The 16,694-nt window shown below is 49.9% G+C and overlaps 1 protein-coding gene across 1 annotated transcript in view; it reads left to right on the top strand.

The window, feature by feature from the left end:
- CAMKK1 (calcium/calmodulin dependent protein kinase kinase 1) overlaps positions 1 to 16,694 on the top strand; it is a 49,340-nt gene that overhangs the window by 17,568 nt on the left and 15,078 nt on the right. The window contains exons 2-9 of the mRNA XM_026050177.1: positions 3,870 to 4,417; positions 8,087 to 8,134; positions 8,757 to 8,810; positions 11,025 to 11,076; positions 11,801 to 11,934; positions 12,636 to 12,672; positions 13,503 to 13,524; positions 13,706 to 13,794. Coding sequence (XP_025905962.1) covers positions 3,971 to 4,417; positions 8,087 to 8,134; positions 8,757 to 8,810; positions 11,025 to 11,076; positions 11,801 to 11,934; positions 12,636 to 12,672; positions 13,503 to 13,524; positions 13,706 to 13,794 — 883 coding nt within the window. The 5' untranslated portion in view covers positions 3,870 to 3,970. The remainder of the gene's footprint in view (positions 1 to 3,869; positions 4,418 to 8,086; positions 8,135 to 8,756; positions 8,811 to 11,024; positions 11,077 to 11,800; positions 11,935 to 12,635; positions 12,673 to 13,502; positions 13,525 to 13,705; positions 13,795 to 16,694) is intronic.

The following is a 16,694-nucleotide window of genomic DNA, read 5'->3' as shown; positions in this document are numbered from 1 at the left end:
TCTTCCTCCTCTTCCCTGCTCAGGTTCAGCCTTGAGAGCCTCTGCCCCCTGCACTGATCCAATTCTGCACCCACTGCCCATGTAGTCCAGGTCCTGCCGTCCTTGCCCTGCAAGACTTGCATGTCCCTTGTCCCAAGGCTAAATGGGATTTGTTATAATCAGTGCTTGGGGCGTTGCGGAGGGCAGGGGCAGGGTCCTAGCAGGGTGTTGTGGTGATGGGGTGACAGTGCAGGGTCAAGTGGGTGCGCTTGGCGTTGCCGGAGGTGACACCAATGGGACACATGGGACACCTCTCCTTGATCCTTCCCTGGAATGGCCTGCAAGGTAAAACTAACTCCAGCACCCATTCCCTGAGAAAGCAGCTTTAAAAGACCTAAACAGAAGTGACCAACCCAGCCGCTCCCACAGATAACCTGCGTCTGCTGCAAAGTGTGCCCCAAAGCTGCTGTGCAGAGGTAGTTTGTAGCCAGGACGTGAGGACAAACGGACAGGACGGCTCCTCGGTTCCTCAGGGCCGTCCTTGCATGGTTAAGAGAAGAGGTGGCTGCGCCCTGGCAAGCGACGTCCTGGAGCCCTTAATGGCAATAGCGCTTGGCGTCAGCAGCACCAATGTTTTCTCCTTAAAGGAATTTCCTTAAGCAGAAACTTTCTCTTCAGAGTAATTTTTTTAGTTGATTATTGCTTATATATGCAATTAGTGTAATTGCATCTGATTATGCAAATGGGTTTAACCATATAATTAGAAGGTGGCGTGACGAGCTATAACGCAGTTGTGAAATCTTTTGTGAAACTTCCCAAACTCGGGGCTTTACGCCCGAGTAGTTGCCGAGCTCTTGTGCTGTGGGCTCTTAGGCTGGGTTCAGCATCCTGGCTAGTGTTTCAAAGCGTATTTAAAACATGCTGTTAATTACCCTTGAAGTGGTTTCATGGTGTAAAGGAGCAAGATGACTGCTTGGCCCCTTGCCATAGAAATGCTCCTTGTAATTATTTATCATCATTTATTTTGCTGTAAAGAGCATTAGTCTATAAAGCGGGCAAACAAAGCTGGAGACAAAGCAGAGCAAGGTGTCCTCAGGGCTTTTAACCTCCCCATCCTCCTCCTCAAGTCTGTTTCCAGTTGACCAAGTTGATGGGCAAAGGCAGTGAACTAGATTTACAGTTCTTCATTTTTCCAACAATGCTTTAATGAGCAGCAGAATTGAATACAGCCGCTCGCCTCCCGCTCCCACCCTCGATGTGGAGCTTTTTTCCAATCATATCCTGTCCAAAAGCATGTTTTGTACCGGGAAACGTGCAGCCGGGTGATAAATGCGGTGCGGAAAATGCTCTTGAAGTGGCAGCCCGCCCGCGGCAGAGGAATAGCTGATGTGAAAAATGGCAAATAAGAGGCGTGTAAGTAAATTATGTTCATAGAAGCCGGTCTCCAGCGCTCGCTCATGCCTGTAGCCTAATCCTCTCATCCAAAGCAGGTGTTTAGTGTTCCCTGAGATCAGCCTGGTGACAACAGGGAGGAGCGTCGGGCCCAAAGATGCAGCCGGAGCGTTTGCAAAGTGGCCCCGGAGTCTCCGCTCGGCGATTTCCCATCGGGATACAGAGCAGTTGTGCTGCAGCCTGGCAAAAAACTGCAAATCTGCCGTAGATCTTGACTTGCAGAAATAAATAACTACTTTTGGTAATGAGTTTTATGTACCATGAGGAGAGCCGGCACATAACGAACCCACGCTGAGCCCTGCTGCACACGTGAGCGCTTATTTTCTTTAAATCTTGCAGGATTTTTTATAATACTTTTAGCTGCACTGTATCTCCTGTGATGCTTTAGAATATATTTATCTTGATCTAGTGAGTTACTTGTGCCTGTGGTGATACCTTTAAAAAGGAGAGATTTGGGTGTTTGGATGTGTGGATTTTTTCTACACACATAGAACAGGTTGAGGGTGGGAGAGAAGCCAGAAATGAGGTGGAAGTGCTTGTGATGGCTGCGTAGCCAGGGGCTGTGGATGTCTTAAGTGGCAGAGTGGGAAGCTTATCCCGGGGTCCTCCCTGGTGGGAAAGCCCTTCCTGTCCCCCGGGTTGCTCAGAGCATCCTCTTCTCCACATCCCTGATTTACGGGTTTTATCTGTGCTTTGGCAGTTATCTCCAGACTTATTTTCCAGCATTGCTCCTGGGAGGACATGCAGGTTGCTGATGTAGTGGTTCTACCTGTGGCAGCACGGAGAGCATCCCATGCTCTGTTTGTGCAAGCGTTTGTGCACCGAGCGTGAGCGTTGCCAGCTGCAGTACTCCCAGAGGCTCTCTCTAACGCTTCCTTTTCTTTTTTTCCCATTTTTTTTTTCCCCTCTCCCTGCTGGCGGGGAAGGCCTGGTGGCTGCAGCACCCACCAGCTTGCTGCGGGTGCTGGATTCGGGCGCTTCAGCTGCAGCCGTGTCGCAGCAGAGGCAACCGCAGCCCTTCCCTCCCTGCCGCCTGTGCGGAAAATCCCTGGAGCTGGAGCCGGGAGCAGGCGGCTTTGGAGGCTCCACCGCAGCCTAACTATGATCTTGGTCACAGGTTATTTTAAATCACTGTTTTTGATCAAAATTGAAATTACCCTGTGGGAAGCAGGGGTTTAAATGAGCAGTTTTAGCTCTGTGTTGTGTTTTAGTGTTTTGTAGGTCTTTTCCAAATTGCAAGCTGATCCCCATGTGCGGGTTGTTGTTAGGCTGTGTTCCTTTGACTTTTATGTTCTCCATGCATTTATATTTAAATATTTACATTGCTTCTGAAAAACACAAGGTTTTCTATTTTTTTGTGAGTGAAAATAACAAATGATACTTGTTTTCTAATGGATTTTGCGTGTGTGTGATGTGTGTCAAACTGCGTAGGAGGCAAAATGCAGTAAAATGCATTGGCTTTTATTTTTATCTTGTGCCACCAGAGTACAACGCCTTAAACGTGCTGGATGCCTAAAGGAAAAAGTATTTTTCTCGAATTGCATTTAGCATTTAAAAGGGTGAAATCTCCCGAGGAAGCATTTGCCCTTGTTAGGAGGTGACCTCAATCGCTTGGTCACCAAGTCCTCCAAGGCTCTAGGGTTACTAGGTCACTTCTGTGGTTATACCTACTTCACTAGAACAGATTGAAAGGATGGAAATGTGTTTTACAGCAGCCAGCTGGTCTCCTAGCTTGGAATAAGCTAGGCATTGAATGAAAATACTGGGATGAACTAAAAACTCCTGTTCTTGGCCCCTCCAAATTAAGGGAACATCTGCCAGGTGCAGCACAGCCTGATAGGACTGGTTGATGCTTCCACTCATTGGCAATTTACTCGTCTCCAGTGCAAGTATGTCTGCTTATGTATGTTGCAATTAAGTTTGCTTATTTGTTTGTTTTACCCTTGTAACTCTGCGATGAATTAGGAGTTTGCAAGGCACAAGCCATGGCTTGGCTTCATGGCCGTTGTGGTGGTGTCCCCAGGACAACCACGTTGTGCGTGTTGGATTTGGGTGGGTAGCAGAAGCTGGTTTACCCTGGAGAGCTGGAGAGGCCAAATTTTGACATTTTACCCTACCTCTCTTTACGAAGCCGGTCGTCTCCCTTTTACCATAAATGCTATTTCACTGCTAGGCTAGCTACAGAAAGCAGAAGCTCTTTTCATCCGTGTGACTTCTTGCTCATCAGATAAAACCTCCTCCTTATCGCTTGTACAAGTTTCCTATCTAGCTCGGTGGTTCATTTTGCCTTTCCTTCTTGGTGTTTGCAGTTTATTCACAGCCTGCCAGGACGCTGCTTCCACATTCTTCTGTGTCATAGGGGGAGTTAGACTGGCGCCTTGCTTGCTTTCTGCGGAGCTGATACCATCACTGAGCGACTTCTTTGTGTTTACTCTTAGATATTCCATGGAGAGTTTCTTTCGTGCCGTGTGTCGTCCATGAGCGCTGGTTTCACAACTCGCTGCAGTGTCAACTGAGACTCGGGGAGCCGGTCATAGTCATGGGGGACTCTCCTGCTGACACTTTGGATGGAAACACGTGCAAAGACCCACGGAACGAACTGGCAGAGCGGGTGGCAGCCATAGAAGTGGCTGTTGGCTCGGACAGAGGTGACCCAAATGGTGAAGACACCACTGAGGAAAATGACACTGTTTTTTCTGATAATGTAAAAGACATCCAAAGAAACGGAGTTAACAGCGACTTGGGAATGAGTGAATGCCTCCCTTCCCAAGGGCCTGAAGATGCTCACTGGCAGCACGTTCCCAAGCGACCTCCGAATAGACCTGTCCTATCGAGTAGGAAGCTGTCTCTTCAGGAAAGACCAACGGGAAGTTACTTGGCTTCTAGCAACACTCCAAGTTATGGCCCCTATGCCACGGGGCCATCGCCGCGTATAATGAGACGACCAACGATAGAGTCAAATCGGGTCTCTATCTCGGATGCAGAGGTAGGCTTGTTCTCTGCTGTAATCACAGTTGGTGGGGGGTTTCTTTAGTATTTTCAAGACAGTAAATCTGAACACACTGTTCTTTCAAAGGGTGGTGGTAGGGAAATGCCTGGAAATAGTCGTCACTTATAAGCTTATATGTTTGGAGCGGGTGGACAGCTTTACGTCCAACACCAAAACCACTGCTGAGTATTGTCCAGGCCTGATACAGCCCCTCAGCCTTCACCTGCCTGCAATCAGCCTGGTAAGGGGCTGAAGACTCTGTCTTTGCTTAGGCTGGCTGCATGAGCACAGCATGCACGTGGTCTGCTTGAAGAAAGGGCTGTGGACAAGTAGCTTTGCGCGCTGTGTCCCTGCAGCGTGTGTCCTTTGGAGGTTTTAGCAGCCCCAGCAGCTTTTCTGCTGGCGTTTATGGATTTAAGCTTCTGGAGATTATGCATCTCCTATTGTGTTTTGCCATTATTAAAGCACAATTTAATTTCGTAAAGAGCTTAAACACACTGATGTTTCCCTGTTCTTCTCGGTACTTTGTTTAGAGCATATGTGTGGGTTTGTAGAAGCCGTGGGGACTGAGGGCCTCGGTCCTCCCCTCCTTCAGAGGAGTTTGTCCAGGCCAGATGAAGGAGGTCCTGCCTTGGGGCTGCTGCCCCAGTGCCACAGCTGGGTTCACCCCTGCCCCATTGGTGTCACATGCAGGGTGACCTGGACCCAAACATCCATGTGGCTTAGTGCTTCCCTCCGGAGATGTGCGTGTTTCCCTCCTTGTCCATCGGAGAGGAAGGATGGTGTGCAAACGGTGCTCTGGGTATTCCTGCAAGTCCCGTTAGCTGTGAGTTGAGATCATGGTTGTCCTGCTTATAAATAAGATAAAGTGAGGCTTGTTAGCGATGGGGTGGCTTCATGGTGAGAGTTTGGTCCCACAGGGGATGAAATAATTCCATGAAGATGGGATACGTACGTGTACATGGTGTACATAGCAGCAGTTGTGGTTGTGTTTCTGGAGGCTGATAAATCACTCGGACAAAATCCACCCCAGCAGATGCAGCATTGCCCCAGGTCTATCTGCAAACGACTTTTTGAAGCACCTTTTCTAGGCAAATAACCCATCTGTGCTCGAATCTGGGTTCTCATCTGCTCAGAGCCCCTGGGTACTCATCTGCTCAAAGCCCTTCTGAAGCTGCTCTTTCCTCCTTGCACTGAGCACCTGGCACTGCCAGTCCGTGCCTTTCCTGTGCCAGTGCATCCGTCTCTCCAGCTGGCAGTCGCTACCAAAGGAAGTTAAAGGCTTTGCAGAAGTGAAGTTCACAAACACTTCCGCTTTATCAGCCGTACACGAGCCGGGGCATCGCTTGGAAACCAAGTGGACGGGATCACTGCGGAGCCAAGTTTCCTGCGTTATGTCCATAGCGACAGACCCAGTGCTGGGCTCCTGTCTTGCCATCTCCACTCCCCTTTAGGCAGTCAGGAAAAATGCCTCCTAGAGAATGGGATCACTGGTGAAATTGTTCCACCTCCCTGGCTTTCTGCATGGATTTCTCCCCCTTCTTCTGTGTACCACCTTCTGCACCCTCACAAACAGGGCATCTTGTTTCTCGTCTGGAGCAGCAGCCTCGTTTGCTGACAGCTTTTCATTAAGGATCGTGCTGAGGTTCTGCACGCTGCATTTATCAGCCGTGGCAAATACTTTGCGTGATGGAATCGAGAGGATTCAACAATGTTATCTTTCAGTAGCACTTGGTCCAGTGATAGGTGTTTCTCCTTGATAAACTCTCCCACTTTTTGCAGGAGAAGCAAATAATAACGTAACGATCCTGCCAACCTCGGTGCAGGACCTTTCTGCAAGAAGTGGGCAAAAGAAAGGATAAAAAGCGCATATAATCTTTGGTTTTGGTTGTGTTGACCTCGAGTACTTGGACCATCACAAAATCTCAGCTTTTACCAGTCGCTGTTTGACTGTAGAACAGTGCTGGTGGGAATTGGATGGAGGAAACTAAGATGCAAAAAAGATGCTGCAATCTGGACCTGTCGGGCAGCCTTGTCCTGGCATCGCCTTCCCTTGGACCTGTCCTTGGTTTTGATCCCACATCCCATTCCATTTATTATCCCTTTGCTCCGTATTACTGTAACTCTGCTCTGCCTTCACCACTTCGGATGACTGGATGGGCGAAGCTGTCCATGAGGGCTGGGGTCCTAGCATCTCTTGTGAGATGTATTGAGCCAGGCGATGGGAATCGGGCTGGAAGGGTCTGCATAGACCTTCTGGAAAGAAAGAAGTAGAAAAGGGCAGCATGTTCTAGTGAGGAAGAAGAGGTGCTGTGGGAAGGTGACAGAGCCGAAGGTGTCACTGCCCAGACACGCAGAGCAGGCATGGACCTCCACATTCGTGCTAAATATAAAGACTTCATAAGAGGATTTGCTCAGCTGGGTGGATTACGTCCCTCAAGAAGGACCCTGCTGTGATGGGAGAGGGGAAAAACACCGCTGTGTCTCTGGGGACAGGCTCCGGGCTGCTGTGGGTGCCCAGGGCTGGCGAGGGGCAGTGTGACAGGAGCCAGCAGCAGAAACCTTCACTCCTGCCTCATTTGTCAAATTTATTGTGCTGCAAAGCACAGCCTGCGGCAGGAGCGGATCTGCTGACGTGGCGTTTGTGCAGGGAATTTGTCCTTGCTGCATCCGTAGCCTGGGTTTTCCTACACTTGGATGCTCCCTGCTCCTCTTGGGGAACATTGCAGGGTTTTCCCTTTTTCTCCTTTCCTCCCTGCTGTTTTGTAGGGCTGCGCATGGTGCAAGGCTGATTGAGGAAGGCTGGGCAACCCCAAACTCCTCAGGCCACAGTTAAAAACTCCCTTAACCATAAAGTTAACCCATGTGTGTGCACTTTGCAAGCTTGAAATCAAAGAGCCTCTTCACCTTTCCTTATGCCCTGTGTGCCTGATGAGGTTTGCAGAGCTCGAAGTAGAAATGGAGAGAATCATTGCTTCTATCCATGCATGCTGCTGCTTTGAAATCTCTCCCTATTTAAGATGCTTATTGCTTCCTTGATAATGAAAAATAAGGTATTAAACCCCAGTCCTGTTCTGTAACATTCTGGGAGGTTTTCCTGTCCAACCATTCTGATGCTTTACGGTTTCTTCTTCTGCGTCGCAGTTGCTCCGTCTGCTCCTCGTAGTGCTGATGGATGGGCTTTTGCCTTTGGAAAGATATTCCACGCCTTGCTAGCAGCAGAGTTAATGTGCTTCTGCGGCTGCATTACTCACAGTTGGCTCTTTCTCCCTGTCAGGGCAGTGGAAAAAAGCTTCCTTCGCAGGGAACAAGATCGAGATTTAAATCACTCCGTGTATTCCTGGCAAGCCAGTGCTTGCAAGCTTAAAAGGTCATAAATTCCCCATTCCTTTACCCTCCTTCGTTGCGACGGCTCCTGTTGGGGGAAGCAGCATCGTCGTCGCCCATGTCGGAGCTCTGATGTGCCCTGCAATGCAGCAGCATGACTTGCAATAGGGATACCACAAGACTGGGGTTGTAACACTTAAAAATTCTCCTAATGATGGGCCAAGCTTAAATACCATTTAGTCTTTTTCTGTTTGGCACTTTGCCTCAACTTGGGGCTGATTTTAGCTCCAGCATTTCTTTCTACCAATCCTCTAATTCTGGTCTCCTCTCACCCTGCAGGACTGTGTGCAGCTGAACCAGTACAAGCTGCAGAGCGAGATAGGCAAGGTACGTGGTGGGAAACTGTGGGGATTTAGGAAAGAACCTGCATGCGTGCACAGAAACACTGAGGAAAATGGTGTGGCATCCCAAGGCATCTAGATGGCCAACTGGGAAAAAGATGTTTGTTTTGATTTGCTGGGGTTTTTTTTGGTTCTTGCCCTATAAGTATGACTAAGCCTTGCTCAAGGTCAAAGCAGAACTGCTTCCTCAGAAGGCTGTTTCCTCCCCTCCCAAGGTAGACGAGTTGGCTTCTTTTCAAGGTGCTCCTTGCCAAGCTAATGCCTCCGATGTGCTAATGTGAGCTGACAGGGAAAGGAAAGCACAGAAAGAAAAAGCTCAGGGCAAGTGCTGTGTCCCCCCATCGGGACTAGTTAAGGTTTTCCATCCATGCCCGAGCTGCTAGGTCGGGTCTAGTTCTGTTATCTCCTCTCATCTGCCAGGGAAGCACCACCAGGTGCTCCGGGTGGTGCTTGGCTGGCTGGTACTGTGTATGCATCCACTATAAGGGTCTGCTGCCACGAGTGGGCAGAATCTGGGGGGTTTCCTGCCCCCAGTGTTCTTGCCCGGACCCTCAGGGCTTTCCTGCTCCCCCAGCACTGAGCTGACCGTGGCTTGTGCTCCTTCGCAGGGCTCCTACGGCGTTGTGAAGCTGGCCTACAACGAGGACGACGACAAGCACTACGTGAGTGTCACCCTGCGTCCCGGCCACCCGCATGCCCGTTCCCATTGGAGGCAGGGGGATGGTGGCACTCGGGGCAGGTGCGTCTGCAGGGAGGGGAGTCATCGGGAATACGCCAGAAACCCACCCCGCTGGAGGGCACAGCCCCCCTTGCAGGATGTGACCCCCGTTTCCAGCACATCTCCCCACAGTCCAAGCTACGATGCAAGGATTGGGGTCAACCCAGGGGCAGTCAGCAGGAAAACCCAAGGCAGCAGTGAAAGCCCGCGGTCAGGTTAGCCTGCTGCATGCTTGCTAATGCTGCCTTAATCTCCCCTTCTCGCCCTAATCCAGCCAAGCCCTCAAGGAGCATAGCAGGGAGAGCGTGGCTCCTGCAGCAAGGTGCTCTGTGGGGCCATAGAGCTGACATGCAGCCGTGCTCGTGGTGTTATTTTGTTTTATCTTGCTCTGTATTCAAGTGCAATAACAGAGAAGTGGAGGAAATGAGACCCCGCTCACTCTTGAGTGCAGTTTGGAGCGTTGCTCTTGCTTCTGGCCAAAGTGCAGGGCCCAGTGCCAGCTGTGCTGAGTTTTGCACTTGGCGTAGCATTAGGGAAAACTCCTGAAACAAGGAGAGAAGAGAAAAAGATGGTTACCGCATCTGGAAAAAATATAAAGGGCTTGTGTTTGTTTCCTGGCGTTTACTTTCTGTGAAAGAGGAGAAAGTGCCTGCACAGCCTTATCCACCGAGCTGTGCCCAGCTGGAGGGCTGTGAATCCCAGGCGCCAGGAGCATCTCAGGGACACGGACCTTGCAGCACCACACGTGGTCCTGGGCGCCTTGCAAGGACCCTGTGGCTGCGGATGCTCATGATGCCCTGCCAGGGTCCCTGCGCTCCTGCCTCAGTGCCCCGTTTGCAGTGAGTAGAAGGGGAAACAAAAAACAGCTCTGTGTTGGAGCAGCAAAGAAAAAGTGAAGGTCAACATTTCCAGGAGGGATATTGGTCTGGAGGCACTGTTCCAATGGGATTTGATTCTGTGATGCCTCAGGTCATGGTTCCATCCTGCTTTCAGTCTCTAAATCAGCTTGCAGAGAAAAGGGGTTATGATGGGTGTTTGGTATACAGCTTTCAAAAGTGCTTGCGTTGTGGCTGTCTCTTCTCCTTTAATCTGGTTTCCTGAAAAACAAGATTTGTGTGATTGCATGCTCAGCCCATCCATTCCTACCTAGTTCTCTTAGCACTGAGGGCTGATTTCTACTGAGTCCTGAGGGGAGAAGTTTCCCAGAGGTTACGACAAGAGGCTGCTGAATTGAGTGCTGCTACACAGTAAAACATGGCAGCAGCGAGCCTGAGCCCTACCAGCCCCTGGAGAATCCACAGAGCTGAGGGCTGTTGCAAGTGCGTTGGGAGCTTTGAGTGGCACTTGAGCCCTTCCACAGGTTTGGATCCGTTGCGGTCGAGGTCCCTGTAGGCAAGGAAGGTGACATCCTACGTGCATGGATGTCTTGGAGTAAGGGATGCTTTGTCGTGGTCAGCGGAAGCAGGATGAGGACTTGAGGGCTCGCTGCCATGCCTTGAGACCGTTGTGTCTAAGTTGTCTTCTAAGTTGTCTTCCCAATTACACCATGCAAATCCAGAGGGTTTCACCGGATCGATACCAGAAATAGGAGTCATTTGGTGAGCTGTGAGCCTGGCTGGAGGAGTGGGATCCTGGGAGCGCATCATGGCCCTGCTGCCAGCACAAAGGGCTGGAGAAGGAGCCTGCTGGGGTGGTCTCGGTGACCCGTCCCTGCTCTGTGCGTTAGTAACAGGTCCAGAGGCTGCCTCCAACACGATAATGCAAAATGTCACGTGTTGGCCTCTGTCTTGCAGGAGCCTTTGATTATATTTCACAGGGGTTATTCCTGTGTGAATGGCAAATAACATTGTTTAATTAAATAGAAGTAATAATTCAGTGTAGGGGAAGGAGAGAGTGACTGTCCCCACCCTTGGAGCACAGACTATTTTTTCCTAAGTAAATTGTACTGGGGGTGGTTGCTAATGAAATATTTATCTGCTGGGCTGCTTGGAGATATTGGAGTGGCCCTCAGAAAGGGGACCTGCAGCACCCATCTTGACCAAGGAAACCTCTTCCCTAGGTTGAGGGCAGACCTGAGCACATCCCTGATGCCCAGCATACTGCAAGGTCACCACAATGCTGCACTTTTAACGCTGCTTTATCTTCTTCCATCCTTTAGGCTATGAAAGTCCTCTCCAAAAAGAAGCTCCTGAAGCAGTATGGATTCCCACGTGGGTATCTTGTGCCAGAGGTGCTGTCCTCAGCCAGGCAGATCTCCCCATAGGAACATTGTCCCCACGCAGGCTGTGGCACACAGCCGCGTTTGAAAGGGGGGCGCGTTAAAACGCCGTGGGTATCGAAAGGACAGACACCAACACAGGGAAATTCAAAGTACTTGGTAATTAAGTTCCCAGCTTTGATTTGCTGAGTCTCTTTGAAGTGCCGTCTTTCCTGCCCACTATCTGGGAAGCCTAATTAAATACTAGAAGTTAGGTAGGGCAGACCCCTTCTCCTTCTCCTGGGGGCATTTCTACTCTCTCAAATGGCACCCGGCTCTGGTGGCAGGGGCAAGGGGTGTGGGAGATGGCCAGGCTAGAAGCCATCAGAAGCTGGCCTGGACTTGGAAAATTCTGCTCAGGATGGAGCACTTTGGCATGGTGAGAAGGGGATGAGAAGGAGGAATCTCACAGGGACTGTCTCTGCCACCCCTTGGAGTCTTGGATCTCCAGTGTTGTGAGGTTAGGAGTTAGTGAGAGCCTCGAAGTCAGGCTCGAGGAGTGCTGTGAGGATGGAGAAGGTCAGGGTGCCTTGTCCAGGTACCTCCATCCCTACATGCAGGGTCGGGCTCTGGAGGCTGTGGGCTCACTCGTTGCCCACATAGTAGCCACCTGCTCCTGTATGCCAGGTGCTGCAGAGATGGAAACTCTTACCCATTCCATGTTGTTGTGGTTGCAGGTCGACCTCCTCCTAGAGGGTCAAAATCAGCCTCTGGAGAGCAGCCGAAGCCGATGGCACCATTAGACAGAGTCTATCAGGAAATTGCCATCTTAAAGAAGTTGGACCATGTCAACATCGTTAAACTGATAGAGGTGAGGCAAGGAAGTGGATGGATGCCATAACCATGAAGGAAAGGTGATAGGAGCTGGGAGACCCTAGAGATCCTAAAGATATCTGAAAATTCCAGCCTATATGCTTGCTCTGAGGGCATCACGCTTCCTGTGGGCCATGCAGGAGGGTATGCAGCGGGGGGAGTAGGGCCATGTGTGTCCATGAGTGTCTCCACCCCAAATTCCACTGAAGTTAATCTCATCTATATTAAAAGAGATTCTTCAGCTGGCCCAGTTTCAGCCAGCTGAATTGGTTTAAAACCAGGGATTCAGCATCAAGGCTGGTAACCCCAAGCAGGGCCACAAATTGCATGTGACGAGCAGATGTGCTGGCCCTGCTCCTGAGGGTGGTGGCATCACAGGAAAGGAGCAGCTGGGTGCACGGGTGGCTTTGATCAGTGATGCTTGTGCCTAGACAAGACCTGAGACAGTGCAAAAGTGCTTGGCTTCAGAGCCATTTTCAGGGGGGTCAGGCTAGGATGAAAAATGCTGTTATTTGTAAACAGTTTCTCCAAATAAGCTCAGAAGTTTAATCTTTTTTTTTTTTTTTTTCTGGAGATAGGAAGTCATTCTTCATGCTCTGCAGTTCAACATGGCATGCAGGGAGCTGCAGAATGTTTTTGATGGAAAAAATGTCCTTTTCCTTCCTTCTCATCCCTCTCTTCTTATCTCTGTTATCACAGGTCCTGGATGATCCTGCAGAGGACAACTTGTACATGGGTAATTATCCACCAACAGAACCGTAGGGTTTCTCCTCCTGGTGCTGCTCTCTGCATTTCTCCTGTAGCCTGTGGATAAAGGTGGTGACCCAAAGTCATCTAGAGGAGCCCCTAGTGACATCTCTGGACATGCTAACCTTCCTGCTAAGACAGCTGTGCTGTTGTGTTGGGCATCTTGGCCCACAGTTACTGCTGTGTGTCCACCCTAGAGGTGACCCATGCTTTCGTGCACAGAGTGAGGAATTTCCACCACCCTTGTCTTCCTCCCGCATAAGTCTTGAAGCACCAGCCATGGTCCATCGATTTGGGCAAAACCGGGCTGTTCAGGCCTCAGAACCACTGAGATGGGCTGGAGGAGGAAGCATCCAACCCTTTACATCTCCATTGCCTCTGACATTTCTTGTCGAGATGCGCTCAAAGGCTGTGCTGCTTGTCCTGCTGTAGCTACAGGATGCTTGTGAAGATAATGCAGACTAGGTTTTTGCAGCGTTTCTCTTGGCATTGGTGGTGTGGCAGAAATCTCACAGCCAGCCCCGTTGTGGCCATACAGAGCCGGGCAGCAGCGTGTCAGCAGGAACTGCAGTTTAGCTGTTGAATGAGCCCCCGCTGTCTCTTCACTCAGAGTTGGTGGGAGGCAGAGATGGATGTCCTTGCTAGAGAGAGGAATATTCTCATTTTGCATCCCCTGGCGCCCACATCACAGGGGAGGAAAAGAGGCAAGTGGAAAGAGATTGATTTTGTAGTTGTGGGAAGAAGTGTTTTTCTGTAGGCGCTAAAATGCTTGAGTCCAGTTCTCTGACTCATTCACACTCTGATTTTCTTCTCTTGCAGTGTTTGACCTGCTGAGGAAGGGGTGAGTAGCCTTGTTGGGATCTTGTGTTGAAATTATTGGTGTTTTTCATCAGGGTGGGAAGGCAGGGGCAGAAAAACGCACGCAGGAAGCAAAGGCCAGGAGTGAGACCCGGTGAGGTGAAGTCCTCCGCTCCTGCCGCCTTGCAGGGCACTTGCTGACATTGTCCCCTTGTCCCTTGTAGGCCCGTCATGGAGGTGCCCTGCGAGCAGCCCTTCGGGGAGGAGCAGGCCCGCCTCTACTTCCGAGACATCGTCTTGGGCATCGAGTACTGTGAGTACCGGGAAGCTCCCGATGCCGGCACGCGCTCAGCCAAGGGTGCAGATCCCATCACCACCTGTGACAGCCTTAACGGCTGGTTGGACAATCGATAAAGGACACGGTTTCGTGATGGAGAAAGGTCACAGGTTAAGCAGGAATGCAGAATGGGGCCTGGGTTGTTCAGTGTTTTCCTAAGTGACCAGGGAAAGGATAGGGTGAACTAAGAAAGGTTGATGGTGACATTTCATGTTGGGATAGTCATGGTCACAACTGGCTGCAGTGGTGGGCAGAAAGATCCCGTGGTGGTGAGTGACAGAATGATAAAATGGCAGGTAAAATTCCATGTTGCTGAACGTGGGGGAATGAGTGAGGGGGAGAAACAATGCTAAAAATACACATGTCGTGACGGGCTCTAAATTAGCTCTTCTTGCTCAGGCTTTGCTCTAGATGATTCTCCTGAAAATGCCAGCTGATTGCTTAGCGACAGTCAACAAGGCTAACAGGATTTGAGGTGTTCCTGGGAACTGAATAGAGGCTAAAACAAAAAAAGTCATTGCGCTTTTGTTGGAACCTGTGGTGTGCTCCTAGATGCATTGGGAATATCCTGACTCCGTTGTGCAGCTGCCCATCCTGTCCCCAGAAAACTTCAGAACTTGAAGTCCAGAGAAAGATGATGAGGATGGATCTGGAGTATCTTCTGTATGGAAGGATTAGACCAAAACTCTCCAGTGTGGAAAATTGTTACGAGAAGGGGTGATGTGTCAGAGACTTAACAACACAAGAGCTGAGGGGGGAGCGAGTAAAATAATTGGCTAGCATGTTTAAAACAGAAGGAATTACTCTTTCATGTAGCATGTAATTAAACAGTGACATTCATTACTGGAGGAGATAGCGAATGCTGGAATTAAATGAGCTCAGAAGTGATTAGATAAATCTGTGGAAGAACAGAGCACTGAGGATTATTAAATACAAGCGTATGGGGGAGTTTCCCATAGGGCTGCCTAAAGCAGGGAACGGATATGCTATGGATGTTGTGTAGCCTAAGGCTTTTTCCAAAGCGATTGACTTGACAAGAGATGTGAAACCAGAGGACAGATAAGATGAGCCCGATGTCCAAGTATTTGACTCCTCTTACACCTGTGGTGCTCTTCCAGCTCCTCGTCCAACCTGGGTATGGCAGAGGAGACTGTGGGTTCTGCAAAGCTCATCTTGGTCAATGTAACACATATTAGGCACTGCCACCTTTTAGCAATGTCAGTTATAACTGTCTTATTTTTATATGTCCAGGTGCAGAGTTATGGTGGCAAATCTGAAGGCAGAGCAGTGAGTAAGAAGTGAAAGTAAGTAGTGAAAGCAGAGAGGTCAATGGCAGGAGATCTTTGGGAGAGAGAAAGCCAGTGTGGATGGGAGGCTTTGAGCTGTTTTAACTATAGGAAATACCTGTTTCTCTCCCAAACCAGAGGATATTGTTCCAAATGTGCTTTCAAAGAGCAGCTATGTCCTGCTGAAATCAGTCTCGTGCTGCCACAGGGGCTCAGGTCATGTCTGCCTTCGTCTTGCTGAATCTCCAACAGCCCTCACCATCTCTGTGGCCCCTTGCAGAGCACAAGCCCTCGCTTCCACTGAAAATGTTCTCCTGCTTTTGAATGCTCACAGGGAACTATCTCTGCAGGACCTGCTGGACCTTACTGAGGCTGGGAAGGAGGTTTGCAGTGCTCGAGTCCAGCTCCACACTGAAGTGCAGTGTTAGCTCTTAATCTGTCTGAAATCAGCGGGGAGGCACCAGCCTCCAGGTGTGAATGAAATCGATATTTGCAAATCTGTGGCAATGCAGCAGCTTCCAGGTGCTGAAAGCTGCCAAAATCCTTCAGGTTACTGCAGAAAGTCAGGGGAAACATATATACGAATGAGAACAGCAAGCATAAGCCTGTTCGATAGACTCTAAAGGACGCAAAGACTGCGGCTTTTTTTGTTCTCATTAGCATTCAAATTATAGCAGACCCTGCATGCTTTATCCGAGAGATCCAAGCTTGGTTGTGCTGGCTGCTGCTGGTGCCTGCATGACAATTCTGGTTCAGAAGAAACTTTTAGGATAGATTATAGTCAAAAAAGGTGCATATCCCAGGCAGGGGGAATAAAATTGGGCAATTGCCCTAGCAGTCTGAACAGCAGCATCAATAGGATGCTTTATTTTGGGCTACCGAGTAACTACTTATTTTATTAGCGAATGAAAGTTTAAAAAATAGTGTTCTCTCAGAACTGCTGGGTAAATGCATGGCAATTATTATGTAATTACAGAGGAAAAGTGCATCCTTCATGTAAGCTGAAGCAAAAGTGTTGCCAGGCAATCTGTAGATTGCAAGGTAATTTTAATGTAAGCGTCCATGATTGTTATGTAATTTGGGAGACTTGATAACCACGCAGCTGCTTTGAGCTCGTGGGCTTCACAACTGCAAATGCGTCGTTGCTGGTTGAGTTTGATTAAATGAGGGGTTGGAAAGTGGAGCACAGAGGGTGTTAGTGCAGGGCCACGTGCTGCCCTCGGTGCAGAAGGTCCGTGTGAAACGGGATGCCGTAGCCACGCAGGTGGGGACGTGGGCTGACCTTTTAGCGGTGGTGACACCTTGGTCGCTTGGTGCCCATGGTGACTGGGCTGCGCTCGCAGGACACATTCCTGCCCTGGCAAGCATCACCAGCGAGAGAGGGGAGACCATGGCCACGGGGGTGGCAGCAGCAGGCAAAGTCCAGCTGAGAAGCGGCGATGGAGAGGCTGGGATGGGTGTCCTGGGGAGGACAGGCCACCTTGTGCAGGAAGCGGGACGTGCTGTCACTGTGTTTTATTGACTGCCTTTCTATTTTAGTAATCTTAATACCAGGTAGTGCCCTTTGATACATGTGAGATGTCGGGCTCA

Source organism: Nothoprocta perdicaria, unplaced genomic scaffold (assembly GCF_003342845.1).
Source record: "Nothoprocta perdicaria isolate Ctin4 unplaced genomic scaffold, notPer1 scaffold_66, whole genome shotgun sequence".
Taxonomy (NCBI): Eukaryota; Metazoa; Chordata; class Aves; order Tinamiformes; family Tinamidae; genus Nothoprocta; species Nothoprocta perdicaria.
Note: the sequence above shows the minus strand (reverse complement) of the source record. Positions and strands in the feature narration are given on the sequence as shown.